At 36.9% G+C, this 25363-nt stretch overlaps 1 protein-coding gene across 8 annotated transcripts; it reads left to right on the top strand.

The window, feature by feature from the left end:
• Positions 1–123: 123 nt before the first annotated feature.
• Positions 124–25282, top strand: LOC113504622 (receptor-type guanylate cyclase Gyc76C-like). Of its 8 annotated transcripts, none has more exons than XM_026887019.1 (26): positions 124–271; positions 699–885; positions 11972–12173; positions 13376–13573; positions 14479–14544; positions 14695–14935; positions 15123–15269; positions 15798–15997; positions 16690–16867; positions 17258–17421; positions 17826–18116; positions 18249–18368; positions 19044–19184; positions 19578–19649; positions 19728–19817; positions 20017–20092; positions 20221–20379; positions 20662–20851; positions 21179–21319; positions 22768–22990; positions 23229–23373; positions 23509–23711; positions 23800–23935; positions 24053–24064; positions 24304–24481; positions 24606–25282. In XM_026887019.1, exons 3-26 carry the CDS (start codon positions 12000–12002, stop codon positions 25129–25131), a joined length of 4071 nt encoding a protein of 1356 aa, XP_026742820.1. In that variant the 5' UTR covers positions 124–271; positions 699–885; positions 11972–11999; the 3' UTR covers positions 25132–25282. The 8 variants fall into 8 exon arrangements, with proteins under 8 accessions (XP_026742820.1, XP_026742821.1, XP_026742824.1 ...); XM_026887020.1 differs by having other exon boundaries at positions 752–885; XM_026887023.1 differs by having other exon boundaries at positions 763–885.
• Positions 25283–25363: the final 81 nt, after the last annotated feature.

Below are 25363 nucleotides of genomic sequence, written 5' to 3' on the forward strand. Positions count from 1 at the left end.
TAATTCTGAACTGAGAAAGAGAGCCTAGATCTGGCAGCACTCTGACTTTAGTAAGAAAAAATAACATGTCTAATTCGAATCGAGTCAGTTACGGTTTATAAGTGACATTAGTTTTCCGTCTGATTACCGATAATAGTTATGTGTGTGTATGGTGCTGCTGTTGCTTGTCAAGTGGTTATGTGATGGTGGATGGGCAGATATTTTATTTGTATACTTTGCCAAGCTACAAGTTTTGGTGTTTCTCGTTATATTACTGTGCTTTTAGTGACTAGTAGGTTTTGGGTTCTTTTATACATCTTTAGAATAATTCTATATCATATTTACTGAGTATACAGGTCAATTCATGAGTACCTACGACTTTCTAAAGTCCAGTGTTAATATTTAACTCGATTAAAAAATAGTGATAATGTTTTGTGTTTAGGGCATTTTCGCCGTGTTTTGGTCTCAGACGTAGGATATATTAATACCAATGTAACTTTAACTGAGATGCAATAATCTCGAATTTTTGGTTCATTTTTTTCATTGTGCTTTTGTATCTATTTTAATAATATATTATATATTCCGGCGTATCTATTGACCTGTCTATCACGCACGTGAAGCGGTTAATCCGGATTCGCAGCCCATATTACTTATTGTCATCATTATGTTGCTTTATGTTGACACATTCATACTGTTTTATCATGTTGATGTATTTTTAGAATCCAACCTACTATGCTATTCAAGCTTGATTCCTTTGTAAACATTTTTGAAGTTTATATTCAGTTTGTGTACATGTGAAATGAAATATATGTGTTTTATTAATTGAATGACTCCTAGACTGTGATAAAGTATGCATCTATGAAGGATTCATCTGGACTATTTAAAAAGGACAATTTGACATTAATGGTGAGTTATGCATGTTTTTTTTAATTGTGTTATTTTATGGTGAAGTATCTCTCACTCACAGCTTTGTCCATGTGGATACCACTGAAAAAAGTATCAAACATTATTAATTTTATTCCAGCTATTCCCATACCAAATTTTACCAAAATAGGACGAGCCATTTCGTATTGAAGGTGTAACAAACTGGAATTTTGTATTTATGATCTAAGCTATCATAAACAGAGCTTATTAGTATAGGCAGCATTGTAGTTAGATGATTAGTAGCCAATTTCTGAAAATAAAGTGCAACAAATAATTAAACTAGGTTTGAGTAGCACCTTCATTCGATTAATTAAATACCAGCCCCCTCCTGAGTAGATTATTCATTAATAAAAATGATTTTATTATATTAAGTATTTCTCTTTTATGAAGTCAAATATTATTATTGTCAGTAAATTGTCCATCCAATATTTTTTTATTACAATGCAAATTTTTGTTCACAAAATGACAGCTTTAATATAATTAGGTTTAAAATATACTATCAGCAAGAAGGCATTTGTTTCTAAGAATTACTACTAACCATCATTGAAAATAAATGGCTCTTTCCTATCATTGACTTTTTATGTATAGATAGGTAGCGAACCTGTTTGTTAAAACATAAACAATGACAGATGTTATTTAAATCACATGTGGTCTCATCATTTCTGATTGCGATTAGAAAATAGGTCAAATTAGTTCCGATATTAACCATATAAAATGTCTACTTTCCTAATAGATTATAATTCCCAAAAAAAAAAATCAAAATATATGTTACTTCCTTTAATACAGTCAATTTATAATATAATTAGATTATTGATAAATTGTTTTGAAGCATTCTTCCTGCTTAACTTTTAATTCATGTAATATAATTTGTTTTATCAATAAATCTATGTAATTAACAATTAGTTAAAGGATAATCCTACAGTTATTTAATACTCTTTGATTTTTTATTGGTTCAATACAAATACTCAAATAATATTACTTTTAAAGCAATAATAACACTAATAAAATTAATAATATTAATAAAAGAGGTAAGTAGCTGTTATGTGGTAACTGCAACCAGTAATTTTACATTTCTTAAGAGTCTGAAAGAGTGTACAAATTTTTCTTTATGCCGATTACAACTGCAAATTCCGTCATGAAATTGACCTTAACAGACCTGAATAAAGTTGCCACCCGAGTTCCATACAAACATTCTCACTTTTATCTCCTAGATTATCAAACCATTAAAAGAAAAAGTATGTAGAGGTAAACAGCTATGTAAGTCTAGACTCGACAACAGTACCATAGCAACAACACCCCTAGACACGCCGCCTTGAACCGAATTAAGGATTAGGAAAGAATCGACACGAGATTCATTATATTTACTAGCTGCCCTAGTTTCGTTGAAGATGATTTTAAGTTTATTTATGAGCTCATCCATGCCCATTAAAGGTACACGGAAATACGTTCGTTTATCCTGTTCATAATTAGGATATTAACCACTATTTTATGTAAAAATGATGGCGAAATCCTCATGGACTTCATGGACAATAGGAAGGTTTGTAACAACGGCCGGCGTTTAAAAAAAATACTCGAAATGCCGAAAGTTCGAAGCGTTTTTTTGCGGACCAGGTTCCAAAGCATTGCGATCCCATATGCAAGAAGTCTAGAAACCTTTTTTTTATTGCCTAAATCTTAATGGCTTTCTACGTCTTTCGGCAGCCAGGGGGAAGGCGGGGTAAAACCAAAATTAAGACATGCTAATTCATCAAGATATTTTTTCTGACGGGAACTTCGCGGGTTAAATACGCAGGACGTTGCTAGTATTTTACATCTACTTAGAATTTTGAGTAGGGCGTTCAAACAAACTAGTCCTGGTGGTTGTAAACGCCTGATTGCGAGTTGACCTGGACTAGTAGAGGTCAACCGCCACCGCATCCCTACTATCCCTGCTAATATTATAAATGCGAAAGTAACTCTTTATGTCTGTCTGTTACGCTTTCACGTCTAAACCACTGAACTGATTTTAATGAAATTTGGTACAGAGATAGAGTTGACCTTGAGAAAGAACGTAGGATAATTTTTATCCTGGACTTTTGAAGAGTTCTCTTGGAAACGCGATATAACCGACCTCGACGCGGGCGAAGCCGCGGGCGAAAAGCTAGTTATTTCATACATTAGGTCCCAAAGTTGCCTTTCGATGACGAAAAACGAGAATCTTTTGTGAAAACTCTCGTTGGACAAATTTGCTGATTTTGCTAGAATTAGATTCGGTCAGCCATGAAGCAAAGGTTCACTCATAGAAGAATATTTTTGCATTAGAATATTGACCCTGTTCCACTACGCTCAAGTGATTTTCAACCTTGGGGTGATAGACCATTGTTTTGACTGACCGTACAACGTAATCAGTGCCTTCGAATGCGAGATGATATGCTAAAGGATATGACTGATGATAGACTTAATACTACCTGTTCTTACCATCCGATGAGAATGTGACGATAATACGTTGTTTTCCCTCTTTATCTCTGAATATCTAAGAGAAGATAATTCTGAACAATCAATATCCATGTCAACTATGAAATTCAATGTAAAATATGAACTTATAAATAACAAAAATAATGAAAATACATGTTAAAGCTTTTCTTCTCCAAAATAATTAACACAACGTAAGTATGTACGTTGAATATCAAGTATTAATGAAGTTAATTAAACACAAGTGATTACCTTAACTTGTGCCTGAGCCTAATCGTAACAAAACGATTATTAAAATAGCATTTACGCTTTGCTATTTTAGTACTTTATTGTTTCTATAAATAACCACAAATAAACGAGGAAAATTCAAAACGGATATGAGTATAACAACGTGTTAAAACAATCAATTAATTTATGTAGATGTCTTCTATAAATATGGAACATAATTATTTCAAAAGTGGCGTGTAATGTAATATGTTTACGGACATGGGTAATAATGTTTTCATCAGCGACGTGCGTTTACCACTTTAAATTGTAATGCAAATAGATGACTCCTTATAGTGCATATTTTGTTAATATGTGTTTATCATACACATCCAGATGCCCGAATATTAAGCGTATACTCTTTAGGAGATGATGTGGAATACTATTTAGGAACCTAAATCACCAAAAACAATCGTACACATATACATAATTAATTTCATGCGGCTACGAATAACAACATGCAATTTGAATTGTCAGCAGCTATTACCTGTATATAATATTTTAAAGAACGTTGAATAGATCCAGTGAGATATTTACTACTATGTTCCTACAATATTGTATCGGATATTCGATCTTCTCATTCTATAGGAATTATAAGTACCGCATTAATGGTGTTCATACTCAATATCAGCTTCTCTGAAACCTTACGATTTTCACGTCATTAGGTACAATATATTTACTCAGACCTGAGTGGTGTCTGAAGATGATTGAAGTCTGAATTTAAACAATATCCGGTGCTAAAAACAAAACTAAATTAGACGCTAAATTTCGCGCTATCCACTGCAAGGTTGACAAAATAAATAAATTGTACTTCGATAGCATCTGTAAGAAATATGAAGAAATTTTATTTTGTGTGTCACGGGATCGTTTCGTGGAAAATATTTTAACAAAGGAAAATTTAGGAGAACCAATTTTGAGATGGCTTTTCTTCGCAGACAATGTAGGTTACTCTTGTTACTAGCTAAGTGGATGTATATTGTTACGTTATAAGTAAAACAATATAGTGTCAGTGTGTCGTCGGAGACGCTGGGTGGTCGATTTTTTTATTAACTTAGGGTGGGTGCGGTTAGGAGCGGCAGACCAAACACCGCCTCGTCCCGATCGATAATGCTACGGACTATTCCGCTTGCGACGCATTCCAAATCGTACCAAGTTTTATTGCTCGATAAAATATGATGCTGTCGAGTGTATTTGAAAATTATTCGTGTTCCAAAACTTCTACTATAATACAACTGTATCTGTATTTTTAACTTCCCCAGACCGTGTGTCGAGACCGAGTTCAAAACTGCTTAAACTGTTTATGATCGGAAAATTATAAATCTCACAAAACCTTTTTACAGAAGTCAAATAGACCTTTATCGTAAAGTACCAAACCAGAATGCTTGTTATGTTAAAGTCCGGTCTATCAACAGGTGGCACTATCTATATCGTAGTGACTTGTTGCTCCACAGGCTCACCATAGACACTGCAAATCCGTCTATGGTAACTCACTAAAGCCTTTAGAACCACCTTTTCTTGATGGAAAAACGAGAAAATATAATCCCAAAAGCTACTGAGGTCGTTATTTACTTGCCTAGTTTTAATAATTAACGAGTACCTAATAGCACTTTTCATAATTTCAAGATCTTATTGAAAGAGTGTTTATATCTATCAACTAATATTCGGTAAACGTAATTTGTTTCATTCGGAGTAGATCTGGAATATAATATTCTATTAGTACAAGATTTACACCATAAATTACTTAAACGAATATCAGTACTATAAACTATTTTCACGAATAAACAAATCTTGATTTGAAATACCACATTTAGCTTGGTCCAAAATACGAACATATACTTCTGTAATAGGTTTATGTTTATTACGTGTATTATTTCGTTTCGAGAATAGTCAAGAAATCATTGAATCTCTTTGGATTAAGTAATTTACATATAATCTTAAAACGTTCTTAGTATTGTACGTCATTGTACAGTCGAGAGCACATCAAAGCGAACATTTCGACGTTAACGGCGCCATAAATTCAAAGAAGTAAAGTTCAAATTAACGATTCATTGCTATCACTAACTTGTTGCTCACTATACAAAGTGTACAGGCTAGTCGTAAATACTGGATCTAAGTTATCCGAGTGCTGATTCAGCCGCTCGCATGTATTTGGCGTACTATTAATAACTTGGTAAATATGTAACCAAAGTCGAGGTTACAAATATTAACTTGAATAAATGTGTGACGTAGCGTCCATGCTAGCGTAGTTACCAGGAATATTGCGATTTGTGTCGTGTCTTTACATTAGTCAGAAAGTAATTGTATTTATGTTATTCATTTAGTTTCAAAGTAAGTATCATCGAATGTTTAATTAAGAAATTAAGGTTTTTTAGGCGTTGAAATACTTTATTTTCTATTTTGAAACGAATTTCACATCTAATACCTATAATTCCGAGATGGGTTTAAAAACATTAAAAGGACTTGGCCGGATTCTGCCCCAGAGTGTACAAGAACCAAAATAAAACCAATAATTATAAAAAAACGAATAAGGAATTTTGAAAATAGCTCAATTTACTGTAGCAGCGGGAGAAAAAAACATACAATAAAAAGATTTTCTTCGTTTGTACTCCACTCAAAAGTACCCTTAATGTTGCCATATAATATTCACAAAGAACAAAGTAGGGAAAGTCAGTCACTATAGACATCGAGCTTAAAATGTAAATGTTCATAATTAATCATAACTTACATAACACATATATTTTTTTTAAGCTTACTGATTTATTTAAATAAATGAAACCATAAATATTATTAATTAAATAAAACTAAGTTCGCGTACAAAGGAAGATAGTCACTTTTGTGCTGACAACATTGAAGTGATGAATATCGAGCGTCTAATGTCAATGTCAAATCACATTCTTACATAATTTGTAAACAATAAACAGTCATTGCGCCGGTTTGTTTTTTCGTATATGATATGTTTTATAATATGTCGTAGCCCCCCGCGAGTGCTCCACTAACTAGTCGTACTGTGTATACTTAAGAAAAATGGACCTTTAAAACCGGATCACAATCGGAGAACGTATCAGGAGACATGTTTTATCATCATTACCCGCCGATATGACTGTTCTTTTATCGGAGTGGTTAACATTCGAGGTATGTTGTAGCATCATTAAATCTTTTTTATACCTACAGCATTCATATTATTCAAATACCTATCTACAATTTCAAGACTAATAAAGATACTTATTTTACCTTCACAGTTATCATCTCATAGCCATGTCTGTGGTGCGTGTTATGACAAGATATCAAGATGTCTTGCAACGAACTCCAGGGAAAGACAACTCGGTTATATCAATGTTTGTTGTGGCTGTGGTAAATCAGTTGCCATGTGCCAAAAGACACGAAATTCGGGAGGGAAGCCCTCTCGCCTCAGTTGTATCACTGTGGCAGTACTTACATGATGACATGTAAGGAATACGTTTTTAAATATCTACATGTGAATAATTGTTACAGTTTTAATATTATAGTCAATCACATTAAATAACTTAAACTTATTTGAAGTTCTAATTCAAAATGTAACATGCGAGTCAATATAGTTACTATGATGTAATATTTAATGCTGATTAAATATTAATTATTATTAATGAGGAATATTTTCAATTAAGAATCAGTTAGGACAAGTCTTTACTTGCCTTACTTAGATAACTAGTGATTTACTCTGACTCCACATGGATTTTACAAATCTTCGGAACTTTCTGTATTTCTATGCTATAATATGGATGTATTATATACTTTCACCTTCCACATTAATCACATTAATCATTCCATATTGGTAAAAACTGTATGAATATCTGTTTGATTGACAGAGATGAGATGGGGTATTTTATTTTGTAATATGTGTCTTGGTTTGATGTTGGCAATAAAGTAATAATATTGTTATGTACATACATTTGAGTTTACATATATAGAAAGTCAAGCTATTGATTGTCGAGTGTGAGTGGTATTAGTTTCATTTTTTTTCAGGTTAGAGCTGCCAACTTTTTATGTCATGGTTGTTACATGAGAGCTAACAACGAAGTGAGCCGAAGAATTATTACTGATTCCAACCATTTTCACGCCTTAGAAGATCACCAACCTGATCAAATAATCCAAATACCTATTCCTCCACCACCTCCTCCACAACTTCCTCCACCACTTGCTCCACAACTTCATCTTGGCCCAGGTCAAGATGTTTCATCAATTGCCCTACCTAATTATAGATGTTGTGCTAATACATCTAAGCGATGCATATTTGATGGATTTCAGCAAAGTGCAGGTTATTTATTGCCTACCTTAATTAAATCAGCCTTGTTGTTTTATAATAAGCTTTATGCGGATTCTAATGAATGGGAGTTATTATTGGAGAACTCAAGTTTATCAAATACTTTCGCAGCACTTGAAATTGAAGGAAATCATCCTCTTCTATTAAGAGGACGTATTAAATCGAGACATACGTCCAGGCGTGAATATTACACGTATTTTTTATATGAAGAGCTTCCCTCATTTGAAGACCAACTTAGAAATGGTATCTTAAGTTATTGGTGTAATTGTGTATCTGGCAACCGGACTGTTGGATGTTGTGCTCACATTATGACAATTCTTTGGTACTTGGTATGGACGAGATACCAAGAAGCTGTCTTTTCACCAGCCGTGTTTTGTAATGTTTTATTAATATTAAATGTTTCAACAATTTAATTTCTTTTATTTGCTGTCTTATCCAAAATGTTATCAGTTGAATAATATTGTTCTAACTTCCAATCAATTAGATTTACTCAAATTGAAAAATAATGCTGCTTTCAGTGTTCAAGTGATTGTATTATGAATATTAAATGTCTAGATTAAATATTTATATACCAGGAACATAAAAGTGCTTTAACCATAGTTTAACTTTCAACCTAACCTTACTTAACTTTCAACCTTCATAACTCTTGTCAGCGACTGCTGAGCAAAAAAAAACTTTTTTATTCTTGTTTCTGACGATGTTTACTATTAATTGACGTATATTTTATTCGTGTACATGCTGGGGCACAGGTTCATACAATTTCCGGCCATGTCCTTTATTCAGATTTCAGTATCATAATTATAGTTAGGTAATATAAACGGTCGGAAAAACACCTTGTAGTCAGTCTATACGGGTCACTAACTCACGAAAATCGTTAATTCACGACTCTACTTTTTGCTGTTAATCCAAATTTGTACACCGACCTTTGTATCAAAAACAGTGCAGCTTGAGGTTTTGGGTGCCATGTACTTGCCTTGGCTGACCTTCTAGGTTACATTAGATTAAGAAACTTTAGCAAGCTAAAACTCTACGAACTTATGACACGAAAATGATACGTTTCTTAGCGGCCCATATAATTGAATACGTGTTTGATATAGATTCCTTGTTCAGAAATGTATTTTTTTAATAACTTTAGAAGAGAATCCGTTTTTTCAATCCGAAAGAATGTTGCCTAGCATATTTAATATTATAAATACATAATTGAAATGTTGTAGCTCTGCTCTTGTACGTCACAATCTTAACAGGCGAGCTTGTCATCTCGTTCCTGTCATGTACACGAACCATTCTTATAATGTGGGACGATGTTTAGAGAAATAAAACAATGTTCTTGTAAAAATAGCTTAACATTTCTGTTTTTGACATGCCCTAGGTTGTGTAATATCACTTAGTTCAGGGCCTTAGGGTAGCTGTTATTCTATAGAAATAGATTTTCAATCGCATAGCCATATTGCGGCCTAATTCGATAATAGAAAAACAAAAAACATTATGTAAATAAATCGTGTCAATTTACATGTACGCAGGAAGATAGTTTCCGGGCAGTTTTAATTAGATACAAAGAATCGGATTAAAATTAATAAATATATTTTTGTGGAAAGTGGAGTGATAAATAAGTGTTGTTCTTCTGTTATCTATGAGCAAAGCTTACATACATTACATGATGTTTCCCCGTCTAGGTATGAAATTATTTGATTGCTAAATAAAATAAAAGTCCTCAGCTCTGCGGTAGCGTTTTCCAGGAGTGAATAAAGAGGTTGTAATTGAAACTGTTTGTGACATCCCTATGACATTTTGTGCAAAAAAGTAACATTTGGCAGACCTTAAGATACAAAGATAACAAGATCAGGAAACAAAGTATTTAGCTAATGAAACTGACTACAGTTAAATAGATACTCGTCCGTACAGTTTCACCGTTTTTGGTCGTATTATGCAAATTGTGCTTGGTTGGCTTCCAGCTCGACGTTATGCGGGAAGCGTGCGCGATTGCGTGAAATGTAATCATAATCATATTACCTTTTTATTAAGTTCTAAAAATAACTGTGGAGAACGTTATCGCTAGCGTTATCTCATGGCGAGATCGTGGTTCACTGGCGCTGGCGTGTGCTGCGGGCTGGGTACACGCCTGCTATGATCGGAGAAGGTTGTTTAGCATGCCACGAGCCACGGGTGCTTAGAGCCAATATGCTGACTCTGTGTCTCTGTTGCGGTTATTGACACGTGGGAAATTATATACGTATTCTATATTCATTGAACATTTGAGGCTAGAACATGGCTATTATGAGTATCAACACACCTTGCAAATAAGTATAAAATCTTGGATTCACCCTTTGTTTTCCACTCTGGGCATCGTTCAATATGATAATTATTCCACATTATACCTAGTTGGACAGAATCCCAGACAAGTTTTAAGAAGACGAGATGCATGTTGTCAAAACAGCGGCACGTCAATTGGGCTAATCGGTCGCCGGCTGCGAGCCAATTACTTACTTGACAGCATGGAAGCAATTCCTACATTTGAGGGCGGAAAACGCTGCAGGAAGACTTCCCTTTATTGTGATACAGAAATAGACACGCTCATTGTAGTCACCATTATAATATAAATAGTAATTTATCTATACAAATCTCTTCTATTTATAAAAGCATGATTTTTTTTAAGGACGTAGCCTGTTTTTCTGATTTGAATAGAATACGAGGTGATATTGTTTTATTTTTAATTTCTATTTACCGTGTAAGATCCAGTTAAAGTGACATGTGTGCCAATGACGTACAGTAATATGTCCGTCGTCTTAAAAACGGTTCTTAGATGATAACATTGTGATTTTATTACAATATCGTCACACGATATAGCGTCGTGTTTGCTATGATGCAACTTATATATAAACTATGGTTTTGACAGCCAATTAATTTATGATATAGTCGCGATTTATTTATAATTGAATTCGTAATTTTTTTATAGTGTTATTAATTTATATTAAATTAATTCTCTTCACGACAAACACGTAACTATGTTTATCAAGATAAGTTTCAATTGCCATCACAATAATTACGTTTGCTGTCCGAGATCAAAGCGCGCACTGTCTCAATACGTGTGTTATCAACCAATCATCCTCTTATCGTAATAGGACAATGACTCTGAAGTTTTATGAAACCTCTAGGGTTTATCTTGATATCGTGTCGCCGTAAAACTTTCTGCCAACAGGCACACCTTAAGTCCTTAGGTCCCTACAGTTTTGTTACCAATTACATTGCTATAATTCTGGCAATTTTCTTGTATAGTTATGCATAGGTTTATTTGAATAGATTCAAACATAACTATCTTAAAGCACTGCAATTCATAAAATAGAACTAGCTGAATCGGCAAACGCTGTATTGTCAAATGAATTCTTTGTAAAAAATTCATAATAAACGAGTAAAAACAAATGAAAAAGAGAATGTTAGGGATCACTTAGGGGTATGAAGAAATACGAATATAAAATTTCATAAAAATAGGTCAAGCCGTTTCGGAGGAGTATGGTCAGAAACATTGTGGCAAGGAGGTTTTCTCTATTAGAAGAAAGAAAGACAATTCATTCCGGTTCCTAACTTGGATGTTATTAATCAAGCAATTTTATTTAAATCCTATATGTCTGTACAATACAGGAACACAATATTTCCTCATATCATCGCTCGCCTAATTCATAAATTATATAATGCTAACGTGACAATAACATTATTGCAACATATTAACCTCATTAACATGTTTTAGAATACGTCAAAAGGTTTTCCTCTAACCACTGATCACAATTGACGTGTGATAGCGTAAAACTTTAACATGTCTGCAATGTATTTAATTTTGACGCCATTTCATCCTCTTTTTGGAAAAAAATATATATTTGATTCGTGCCTAGCGTTGTGCCGAGGCTTGTGAGAGGCCGAATTACTGGTTGTGATTGGAGTAGAAAAATCCTATACCTACAGAGGATAGGATCGGATAGATTATGGACGGATAGAAGGATAGGAACCACCCTTTTTGAATTCTATTGAAATGTTTGTAAGGTTTGTTTTCGCTTGTCCCAGGTGAGAGTAACGTGGTGAAGGCGACGGCATGTGGCGCGGCGCGCGGGTTCTCGTACTCGCGGCGCTGAGCCTATTGGCCGAGCCTTCGCTCGCCGCCAAGAAGTATAACCTCACCGTGGGCTACTTGCCCGCCCTCACCGGAGAACTACGAGACAGGCAGGGCCTCACCATCTCCGGGGCACTCTCCATTGCCCTCGAAGAGGTAAACCCCTCACAATTTCTTACTTCTAAAATGTCAAAAACATTTTTGCGAGACTATTCCAGTATTTAATCATTTAAACGATTTTGCCTGTGGGATTGTGTAAGCCACTGAGACAACCTGTGTAGCTTATTTGTGCCTTGTGGGGCCTATATCAGCCACATATTTTCATTATACCGGGAAATATTATAATCTATTTTAATATCCATTACTACCCATTAAAATTATTCAGATAATCTAATAGAAAACGCTCATAAAAATAAATCTAGTCAAGGGCATCATGGATGTTTCCATTAGCCGCATCGCGTATCGTGTCATATTTTTAGAATCACATACACCTGTAATGTTGAGCTACTGAGTTATTCCATTGCGATTATATGGAACATCAAAGTAAGCGTTGAGTCTTGTTTCTAAAGATTCAACGTCACCTAGTATGATGAATCGAAGTTCTAAGAAGCGAATAGCAACAGCAGCTAAGATTTAAATGTTACTTACAAACAAATTCGGTCGGACACATTCAAAGATAAAACTTTGTTTGATCAGCACAAAATCATATCTACATTTCCGTAGTTATTTTTAGCACGAGGGCAAACAAGTCGAGTTAACTTTTAGAATTCCTTGTACATAAATAAATGTACTATAAACATTTACGTGGTTCCGTGAGTTCAGATCCCGTATAAGAAGGATTCGGCGTTATCTAGAAACGGGGTCATAAACACGAATCCGTTCGGTGACTGGTATTGACTGGAATAAAGTCAAGGTTCTTTTTGTTATATTTTTGTGCATTATAGCTATATATATTTTGCGAGATTTGTTATTTCCGCATATCCCGTTTCTTTATTTTTATAGTTACCATGCGGATATTATTTTTACTGGGTATTTCATTTTAGAACTAATTAATAAGCTTAAGAGTAATCCGCAGCTTCAGCCCAATCCCAGCGATATTTCTACAATCGTTAACGGTGGTAATAAATAAATCTCAAATTTATGAAAATAACATAATATGTCTCGATAAGTCACGTTACTTTAACCTGTCACCTCTATACATGCGAGTCTTTCTAGTGGCGTTATCGAATATTGAAATGTCACTTGGCTACAGAGGCAGGCATCCTTATAAAATTACATATGGGAAGAAGTCTGTTTTTAATAGTTCTGCATAATTAAGCAGGGATTTTGTATTAAACGTCCTTTGTGATAAATTACAGCTGAACAACAGCACAGAATTGCTGCCGGACGTCGACTTGTTTCTAGAATGGCACGACACGAAGTTCGACACTGTGACGGCGACGCGTCTGATCACCGACATGAGCTGTGCCGGGGTTGTCGCCTTCTTCGGGCCCGAGGGACGCTGCCATACCGAGGCCATCATCGCACAGTCCAGAAATTTACCTATGATCTCTTATGTAAGTTGTTTAAAGGTTTTACTGTCTTAAATGCCTGTACTCTTGCGGTTTGTAGCGTACGTTAGTGTACCAATGATGTAGCCCTACTTAGCTGCAGACTTGGAGACTAAAACAGAGCTTATTTAACTCCTGGAATTGGATACGTTTCGCCTATTATCGTGCGTTGTACTGACTAGGGAGACGGGTTAAAACATTTTACCGCAAATTGACAGATCTTAGATGATGGTTATACTAACCCAAAATGCTTCAAGCGATCTACGATATGCTGCGATGTCCGTCATGAGTTAATGGAGTATAATTATGCAATTTTAAATAAAAGGAAAATTTTAAATTTTTTTTCAATCCACACCTGAAGGTTTTTGTCACTGCCATCTGTTAATGCTCTCACATTAAGAGCTGTTGAGTGTAATCAAACTATTTGTGGGTTAACCCACGAATTTGAATATGGATGTGGAAGTATCGTTTAATGTAGGTTATGATCGCTGAGGCCACTTCAGTTAATTTCACGCATTACTCATAGAGCGCGTGCAAAGTAAATTAGGTAATCGTCAGTAAAAATGCAATAAAGACTCGTTCACGTAAGGAGCCCCTGTGGAGGTCTAAATCTGTCGTCACGTCGGCGGCAGCACAATGCCTATAATTTCCAGGAAGTTAATTAGTCATAGCCAATTGTAAGAAAGATAGTAAATAAGTAGTGTAAATTCCCGCTTCGTTGACTGTTTTGTGTTAGACATTGCTTGGGGATTCAAATGGCAATCAGTATTTATCTGACCCCAGAAATGTGCGTAATAACCACCTTACATGGATTGAATACCAGAAACTGTGATTTCTGTAATCGAATTTCCAGCTAAGTATGTGCGTAAAATAAAAATCATCTTGAAGTAATTAATTTTCATTTGTTTCAGCGTTGTTCCGATTATCAAACTTCTACGTTGTCTAACTTTGCGAGGTTAGAGCCTCCTGGCGCACAGGTAACTTATATATATTAAGCTAACTATATTTTTAAGACTTTCCTTTTCTACCGACATGAGAAGACCTTTTCTCTATATGTATATCCAAAACTTCTTTGTTTTATTAGCCTATCAAAATTATCAGCACAAATCAATCATCCTCTTTTCCAGGCAACAAAATCCGTCATATCTCTGCTCCGGTACTACAGATGGAACAAATTCTCCATTCTGTATGAGGAATCATGGGTGACCGTAGCTTTGACCTTGGAGAACCACGCGAAGAACAACAACATGACTGTGAACCACCAACGGCCCGTCATAGATGGGTACAAGTGTTGCGAGGAGAAAATGACTTGCTGCGCGCCTGGGTTCTGGTACCAGTTTATACAGGATACCAAGAATAAAACTAGAAGTAAGTCTATACAATTTATTCCTGTTTGTTATCATTTTATGTAGTATATCTATCTGACACTAGAAAATACCCAAGTTTGGGTAGAATGGATAATATATAGACACAATTTGAGTACAACGTGACGCCTCGTAATAATTCCAACTGTCCCAGTTTGTATCTAAATTGTAGGTATTTATTCTTTTTTCAGTATACGTTTTTTTGGGGTCAACACCGGGTCTCATAGAAATGATGACGGCTATGGAGTCTCTTCAGCTGTTCTCGAAAGGCGAATACATGGTTATATTTGTCGACATGATGACCTATTCTCCAAAGGAAGCCTTAAAATACCTTATAAGTAAGTTGACTTCGTGTTGCTCGTTTAAAGAACCCCGTTGCTTAAAATTTGTGAATTTTAGTTTTCCGTATTTAGCTTTTACTAGGTACATTGATATATGTACCGTTTTGTTCGCAAAACATAAAAAATGTAATTAAAACGCGGATTATGTGCATTCATCCCTGATTTATGTGTCTGTTGCCGTTTGAAAGACATTTGATGTTCTTTTTTTGCGCTTGCTTAGTGACGGGATCCGAAGTTAAAAATAATTCTGTTTTTTCGACATTGATATTTTTATCGCAAGACTTTCTCTTGTTTTTGTCATTTATCCCCATATTTCATACTGTTGAAAACTTAATCCGCACCTGTCGAAATTGATATCGTTTTTCTATAAATATCTTTATCTGAAGGCAAGATTATCCAAGATATAATCCGGAATGATGGTTTGATTAAAAGCAAGCTTTTTAAGTTGTAATACAATAGGATGTCGTTAATTATGACGCTGGCAATAGCTGGAACAGAAATTTGAAATTTGAACTCTATTTTCAGAGACCGAAGACCGCGTATCCCCTAAACTCATATGCCCGAACACTGTGGAGTTCAAGAAGCGGGCGCAGTCCCTCCTCGTGGTGGTATCCTCTGAGCCTTCGAGCAGCTATGAGGAGTTCACCAACAAAGTCCGCAAGTACAATACGATGCCGCCCTTCAAGTTCAGGGACTCTGTGGTGTTCGGGACACAGTTTAATAAGGTGTGTATTTAACTAATGTCATCATCATCATCATGGTCTGGGGGCCTACTGCTACGTTTTAAAGTTATGTCCTGACGGGTGTGCAAGCGTGACAGCACTCTACATGGTGCAAGTTCTTCTTCTCTATTCTACAATTACAATGATATTACTTGAAGAGGTGGTGGTAGGCTCGCATACTTCCTACCATAGAGTATAAGCCTCTGTTTTTTGACCATTTTTTTACTATGAAATGTCGTAATGCCGCTCTATGGTAACCTACAGAAGGCATGTTAAAGATTATAATCAAGATCGTTCGTGTCATATTATCACTTAAACAAAATAATTCATTTTTTCCTTTTGACGAAATTCGCTCAACACTTTCCTCTTCATGAGTTGTGACCAGTCTTTGATTAGTTTTTGTCATGGCGTTAGTAACTTTATAACAAACCGTCATATATTAAATCGACGGGTGATTCAAAATATAAGGATAATTTGTGTAAATATTGTAAACTTAAGTATTTTACACACGACACAGCAGGCGGACAAATTGCGGTAACGGTTTTCTTTGAACCATTGTGCGTAGGATGACACATTCAAAATGAATTACTACTAATCATATACCATATTTTTTATAACCGTCTCACCCGGTTTGAAAGATTAACCAACCTCACCTAAATTGCATGTTATTTATATAGAATCGCTTTTTTTTTCAGTTTGTCTCCATCTACGCTGCATATCTATATGATTCGGTAAAACTTTACGGGAAAGCTTTAGACGAAATCATTAAAGAAGAGACCCGTACGGAACAGTTGACATTGCACAAACTGCATCTCATCGCCATGAACGGAACGAGGATTATCAACAAAATGATTCAAAGTTCTCCGTATAAAAGTGAGTGGTCAAACCGTATAATTGTATATTTTCGCTTGATTTATCAGTTTTTAAAGTTGTTTGAATTTTTTTGAGATACACTTGCATAAGAAGCATTTTTTAATGAAATATATCTTTATACAGGTCCAAAACATGTATCTGTTAATTCTAATTTTCATTTGCATACAAAATTTAATCTCAATAAATAAACACCCAATTAATATTAATTGCAATATCGCCAATATCCACAGTGAGCTCGCGTGGTAATCAATGTTGATGAAACCTTCCCTATACGATTAAAGGCCTGTGTCCTGGCAATGGGACGTATCCTATACTCATACCTTTTTAATTTGAACACCACCAGTTAATATCCTCAATTGCGTTGTAGTTAGATCACCTTCCCCTCCGCAGGTATATCGGGCATGTCGATCCGCCTGGACGAGCGCGCGGACTCGGAGGGTAACTTCTCGGTGCTCGCCTTCAAGCCGACCAAGTTCCGTGACGGTGATGTCAACTGCTCCTACAGCATGATACCCGTTGGACACTTCCAGCATCAAAGTAAAAGGGAATTTCCTGTGAGTATTTTTTGGTAACTTATATTAGGTTCAGGGGGTGTACTACCCCCTTAAATGACGGTGAGGTATCATCCTACCCGGCGTAGAGGCTTGAACATAGGCAAAAAGAAGACATGACTGTTCGTAGATAAAAATTGATTACCAATCTATGTAAAATCTATGGTATGTAGGGAAGTTCAAGTTCGGAAGGATAATAAAAAAAAATGGCTTCCGAAAGACGCTTGGGCTTGCGTGCTACGGCCAGTGCTACCTGTTGGAAGCTTCACGCGTTTTAACTTAACCTGTAAATTAAAATGTTAATTGGTTTAATTTACTTTCCGACAGTATTTTGATGCCATGCAGTTAAAGTATTTGCATTTGTTATTGCTTTTATTTTAAATATTGGTTTCTATGTTCCCTTTCAGGAATACAAACTGAACCCTCGTCTACCAATCGACTGGCCAGACAGCGTCAAGCCCGAAGACGAGCCGTCATGTGGATTTCTAAACGAAAAGTGTCCGAAAGACGATTCACAGATAACGTCGCTCGTAGTAGCTGGGACATTAGCAGTGACTCTGTTCTGCGCTCTAGTGGTCACAATCAGTATATACCGCAAGTGGAAAATCGAGCAGGAGATCGAGGGTCTGCTGTGGAAGATAGACCCGCACGAGATAGCCGGGTATCTCGGCAGCGGGCTCGTGTGGTCGCCTAGTAAGGTAACCCCTTACCAGAAATAACGCGCAGGCAAGCGCTAGCTTTTGTGTAAACAGTGCAGACTTTATGTGCTATTATGTGTACGTTTTTAAATTTGAAACTGTCGTGCCACGAATATAATATTTATGTTGCAGCTGAGTTTAGCGAGCGGTATATCGTGCGAGAGCAAATGCTGTACACAGATATTCACGACGACTGCTCAGTTTAAAGGGAATGTTGTCAGGATTAAGGAGCTCAAGTTTTCCAAAAAGAAAGTAAGTGTTACTTTCTTGTTTTGATCTTGTATCTTAACTTTATAAATTTCGTTTTAAAGTGAACTCCCATTCCCATTACCAATCCACTGGCCTGTTGGTCTAGTTTAGATTAGTCGCCCTGAATGCTATACCCTCGTGGTCGTGGGTTCGATTCCTATCCAGGACAATAATTTATCTGTGTTTGGGTGTAATTTAGCTATAAGATTTAGAAATATATAAGTACTAGCCCGCGACTTCGTCCGCGTGGTTAGAAGATATAAGTTATAATTTATACCTGCCTTCTATCTATCTATCTTGTAGGATTCAGTCAGCGTTTGCAATGTAAGCGCAAAAAATGTGTTTTTTTACGACCTCACATTAGAAACCTCAAAAATTGTAGCCTATGTGTTATTCTGATGTATAAGCTATATTGTGGTAAAGTTTCATTCAAATCTATTCAGTAGTTTTTACGTGAAAGAGTAACAAACATCCATACATGCATACTTACAAACTTTCGCCTTTATAAGAGTAGTAGGATGTTTATCAGTTGTCTATTATTCATAATACAAGCTTTGCCTACTTTGAGACTAGATGGCGTTGTGTGTAAGTTGAGGGAGGGATAAATACAAAAATATTGCGAAAGATAACCTCTCCATAATGTGTCCCAGTCATTTATAACATTATCGTTTCAATCAGGACATTCCTCGTGAGATAATGAAGGAAATGCGTTTGCTGCGCGAGTTGCGTCACGACAACCTGAACTCGTTCATCGGCGCCGTCGTCGAGCCACTGCGCGTGCTCATACTTACTGACTACTGTGCCAAAGGGAGTTTATATGTAAGTCCTATGTATTAACTGGAACTGCATAGTTTTATTGGACGATTAGAATAAATAACGAAAGTTTCATAATATAATGCCATTTATTTGGAACAAAATTGAAGAACTACGTCTCGAAAATAATGTTATGGCAAAAAATGTGATGTACAGTTATCTGTATAAACAAGATTTGTATTAAGAAACGTCTAAAATATCTACTGTTTGCCTGTTTTTATATCAAAGCGTTTGTTCTTCTTCTAATTGCAATACTCATATAGGGCATTTAATTGTATCTACATCAAATTTGTAGACCATGCCCCTCGAATCTAAAATTATCAATGCTACTGAAAGATTTTAAATTAAGTCGTATTTGTTGTTAAATAATGTTGGTTATAATAATGACTATTTTTCCAGGATATAATTGAAAATGAAGATATAAAATTGGACAAAATGTTCATATCTTCGTTAATCCATGATCTCATAAAGGTAAAGCATTAAAAGTATTTTCTATTGTTTATTCCCTTCATGTGACGTCACAGAACTAATATAAATTATTTGTTTCAGGGTATGATGTTTATTCACACATCGCCATTAATTTTTCACGGAAATCTTAAATCCTCGAATTGTGTTGTTACGTCTAGGTGGATGCTTCAGGTTAGTCTTATGATTAAATTCATTTTTGGAACAGATTAGAGCCTCTTCCAAGAAAGACATAAAGAATTGCCAGCAGCGTGTTCTTGGCGAATCTTCCTCACTCCTACCTGTTAGGATGTCCTACTAACAGTAGATTGGTATATTCCGAGTTGACAAGTCGTAATCATAATATAAATTTATAAAAGTGTTTCGATTGCAGGTGGCTGATTTCGGTTTACACGACTTGAGGGCGTGTGCCGAAAATGATTTTATAGGGGAACACCAATATTACAGAGGTATATTGTGAACAAGTTTTTATTAAACTTCCACATAAATGGAATGGTACTAGTGCCTTGTTTACGTTTAATTCGTTATCTCTTATTGGTTGTAAGTGCGAAATTCTATGAAGACGGTATTTTTGCAGGCTTATTATGGAAAGCACCAGAGTTACTAAGGGAAATGGATAACCCTAACTCGACAGTTGGTGGAACACAGAAAGGAGATGTTTATGCATTTGGAATTATTTTATACGAAATAATAGCGAGGAGAGGTCCCTTTGGGTTTACAGGGACTGAACCTAAAGGTTAGTGATAATGATTAATTTTCGTTAATGTGCAGCCACATTACATTTTTTATTTATGAGATATAGCAGGATTCGTAGTTATATAACTTACTTTTCCTATTCTTAAAAAACGGAGACCAATGGGGTAAACTAAAACTGTGATTCTTCGCAAACTCATCATTTGACGACATTTTTTTCAACAAGTTTTTCAACATTTTAATAGCCAAGTCGAGATCTCCTCGGTCCCGGGTTACGACGAGTTCCTAAAAATGTTCGTTTCTTAGTCAGCTTTTCAATTCACAGATATAATAGAGCGATTAAAAAGACCAAAGTTAGATGGTGAAGAGGTGTTCAGACCGGATACCGATATACTGGACCCGTCCACCGAGGATTACGTGGTGGCGTGTATGAAAGACTGCTGGGCAGAGGATCCGAATATTAGACCCGACTTTCCTATTATAAGGAGTCGGCTTAAGAAAATGAAATCTGGGAAGTAAGTTGCAACATTGCATATTTTTTGCATATTGTTTTGATTTGTTTAAAAGTGACTTCTATCTATGTCGAGGACGCGGCCTGTGAATATTTTGGATTTTCACTCGCAAAAAAATACTTTTCCTTTCTACGGCTGAGTGATTTTGGCAGTCATAGGTACCGGCAGTCGGATATATGATTTTCACACTCAATGTAGTGTAAATAATAATTGAAAACATCAAAAAGTGCATTGTTACCTCTTGTCTTAACTTTCACCTATTCTTTTCTCTTAGATTATTTTTGTTTCTCTCCTTGTTTTTACTAATCTTTTGATATGATAATTTTCTAGGTCAAGAAATATAATGGACCAAATGATGGATATGATGGAGAAATATGCTAATAATTTAGAAGAACTAGTCAACGAGAGGACGAGGCTATTGATCGAAGAGAAACAAAAAACCGAAGACTTATTACATAGGATGCTACCAAAGTAAGACATTATTATTTATTTAATATCATATCTGTTCTTAGTGTTATACGTGTTGTATATAAAGACAACCATACGACAACCTTTCGCGCACCTTCTAATGTTACAGTAAAACAATCATTTAAATGTTTATTTACATTTTACGGCTTAAACTGTTAACCATCGTTATCTAAAATATGCATGTACATGTCATTAATCCTGTGTACATTAAATGGTGTAATATGTTAGCGTCACCTATATAATTGTTATTACTAATTTGAAGGTTTGTTATGTTATCGGTGTAATTAAATGTGAGCACAGTTGAGGAAGACGCAAATACAACAAGCTGTATCACATACCTGGATGTCGCCGTAGTGTGCGTACTGGTTTACATTTAGTCCAAGTCTGTGATTAATAGAAGTACTGCCAACTTCTATAAGATGGTGCACGAAATTTTAACCCCGAAGTCTCATTATGTTTTGTTTCTTACAGGAATAATGTTTTTTTACACCAAAATACTATATTCATCTGTAAAAATGTTAGGATCTCAGTTGCGCACACTCTATGTACAGAATTAACAACACATGAGGCTTATTTATTATTTTTCATACCCTAATTGTAAATGATTACCGTCTCAGTTTGATAATGGTACTATAAACCAACATACACATGATATAGTTTCATTTATCAACGTCTAGGACCGTCGACATGGACTTGATGTAAAACAGTGGTACGTCGTCTAAAAAAATTTAATGTATTCACTTTGTTGTACTTGTGTTCTTTTCCAGATGTGGAGGTTGAATCCATTATAGAAATGTCGTGAAAATGTCTTGAGGTAATTAACTCCCTATTGGTGATTGTAGTTTAATATGGTTTGCCTCACAGGCCGGGTCACTTGACACATCACAGGCTCGTGGCTCACCTTTCATTAACAGAGTTTGAGTAGATATAGAGCTTGCTTGGGATCTGTGGCGGTAAAGCGTGACGCGTCGTTGTCCGGTGATGGCGGTTTCCTTCAAGTAGTTAACTGGTTTTATAGCTTCTTGCAAGTGATTTTGTAGCGTTTCTTTGGTGAACTTCAGTACTGGGGCACGTGTGAGATCTTTTCGTACACTGCACTTTGATAATTTATAGATAGACCAGCATGCTAGAGTTATTAGAACATTTTGTATATAATATTTTTTTTACTAAGTACTTTACACCTTAATTTTTCAATTCAAAGTGAAAATTACATAGAATATTGTTTTAACAAATGGTTTTGCCACTAGTTTTAGGAATACTTTATTCTATTGCTTGGATTGAAATAGACATGTAAATAAATCATTAGGTTTAGTTATTTTGTTGGTTTTCCTACATCACTAGCTGTCGGTAAGTGTGAATATGCGTTATAGGTACCTTTTACCACGAACCATGAAGTATGTACATTATGTGATAACATGTGTGGCGTGTGTTAAGGTGTTTGCTTGTTGCAGGTCGGTGGCCCGGCGGCTGACGACGGGCGAGGGCGTCGAGCCGGAGTCCTTTGACTCGGTGACGATATACTTTAGCGACATCGTCGGCTTCACGGCCATGTCCGCCGAGAGCACGCCCCTGCAGGTCGTGAACTTCCTCAACGACCTGTACACGGTGTTCGATAGGATAATTAGAGGCTACGATGTTTATAAAGTGGAGACCATTGGGGATGCTTACATGGTGGTACGTTGGCGTTTTTATATTTTTATCGTTTTCAAATTTAATAACGTTTTTTTTTGCAATATTTTTATATCATTTCGACATTAAATTACTAAGACACAGTTAACAGGTTTAAAACTTATTAGTTTTAAGTATTGTCGCTTAAGGTGGAGTCTGCTACTGAAGTGTAGTGTCCCAGTTTAGGACTTGTGTGCTTTTTATGTGATTGACTACAGTTGGATAACTATATTATTTTTTGCAGGTTTCCGGATTACCTATAAGAAATAACGATAGACACGTAGGTGAGATCGCATCAATGGCGCTAGAGTTATTGAATGCAGTAAAAAGTCACAAAATATCTCATAGACCAAATGAAACACTCAAGCTTAGGATAGGAATACATACCGGTAAGTCTTTTATATTTACGTTTATTTTTTATTTATTTTCGGAACGTTTTAGACCCAATATATCGTGATTGTAAATAGAAGGAAGGGACCAATAGTAATTTATTGTATTTTGCTTATAAAAATATATTTTTCTAGGCGCGGTAGTAGCAGGTGTAGTTGGCCTCACGATGCCCCGCTACTGCCTGTTCGGAGACACAGTGAACACAGCGTCTCGCATGGAGTCCAACGGCGAGCCGCTTAAGATACACATATCGCCGAGCTGCAAGCAAGCGCTCGATAAAATTGGCGGCTATATCGTAGAACCAAGAGGCACTATTCCAATTAAAGGGAAAGGACAGGTATGCCCAATTCTAGTATGATCATCACTAAGGTGAAAGCTAGCTTTTGAAAAGCTCTCATTCTGATGGATTTATCTTTATACTATAGGTCCAGACATACTGGTTAATAAGCGCCACAGAAAAGGCTATTCAAAAGAGGGCCGTAGAAGGGGAAGAGCGCCCACTATTCCGTCGACCCAGAAGGAGTCCTAGATTGACAGACTCACGACATCCTTCACTATCAGGTAAATGACCTAATGAATAAAAGAAAAGTTGAACACAAACCCAATCAGTAAAAGTTACGGTCGTTTTTAATATTTCAGAATCGTGACAAAGCAAATCTTAATATAATTACTCATCAGACTTGTCAGAAGGTAGTATTTTGTTTGACTGCATGTAACTCAGAGTAAAATGAATTGATGAGCCAAATGCCACTTCAAAATTGTGTTGCGGGTTCCTTGCATGAAATGAACTTAGTCATCTTCAACTGTTTGCTTCTTGTGTATGTGATTTGAATGTTTGTGAAACTCCCGCCACACAAGGAATGCAGCCTAGAGCTAGATTTTTATCTAAATTAGTTGGTGCATGTATGAAGATGTTATTTGTATTGCAGGCGGTTGCGGCGGCAGTGCGGTCCGGCAGCGCGTGTCGTCGAGCGGCGCGCGCGAGCCCAGCGACGGGCACGACGCCAGGGAGGCCATGCGCGGCTCACGCTGCTCGCTGCCCGCGCCGCTCTGCGCCGAGACAGACCTGCGGCGGGCTAGGCATGAACATGTCGCGCCTAGGCCTAGGTCAGTTTATGTGCTCATTCATCTTTGCTACATTTCTATTTTTCATGAGGGTAGAAGACAGGAAACGGATAGAAATTCACACAACGCGATCCTCGTTAACTTATGTGCATTGTTGGTGTGTCAGGCACGCGCTGAGCTCGATCGCGTCTTCGACGGCGTGCTCAGGGTCGGGGCGCGAGTCGGGCGGGTCGGGCGCGGCGCTGCGCGGCGCGGGGCTGCGCGCGCGCTCGCTGGACGTGCTGCCGGCCGCCGCGCGCCTGCGCAGGCACCACACCACGCGCTCGCTCGACCACGAGGTGGGCGTGGCCACGGTCTGCGGGGACCCCGTGTTCAACGGCACCATCGTGGGGCTGGTCACGGACGAGGCGCCGCGCAGCGAGGACGCGCCGCTGCTGCGCAAGAGCAGCCTGTCCACCAAGCTGGAGCGCGCGCGCCGGAAGCCGGCCGAGGCCAACTACATCGAGTTCTACAAAGGCTGGCGGTCGCTGGAGAACGTGGCCGAGGCCAAGCCGGGCGAGCGCAAGACGCCGCGCTTCGCCTTCACGTCGTGGGCGGCGGGGCTGCTGGAGTTCTTCGGCAGCAGCGCGCGCACGGCCAGCGGCTCGCTGCGCAACGCGCCGCCGCTGCTGGACCGCGAGTCCGCCGTCTGAGCCGGCAACCTATGCAGCTTCCGCCGTATGAGCGTATATTAGATGATATGTATATGTATATGAAATGATGTTGTAAATAATATGTGTAAGTAAAACGATGTTACCGTCAATTGTGAAATAAGTTTAATGTTATTAAATAATTTCTATTGAACAAGGTTTCTTAATAATACTGACATAGATCACATTACATTAAGTGTCATTCGAGAAGCGAGTAGTGCGATTCCAGTGATGA

The sequence above is a fragment of the Trichoplusia ni genome, chromosome 22 (assembly GCF_003590095.1).
Source record: "Trichoplusia ni isolate ovarian cell line Hi5 chromosome 22, tn1, whole genome shotgun sequence".
NCBI classification, from domain to species: domain Eukaryota; kingdom Metazoa; phylum Arthropoda; class Insecta; order Lepidoptera; family Noctuidae; genus Trichoplusia; species Trichoplusia ni.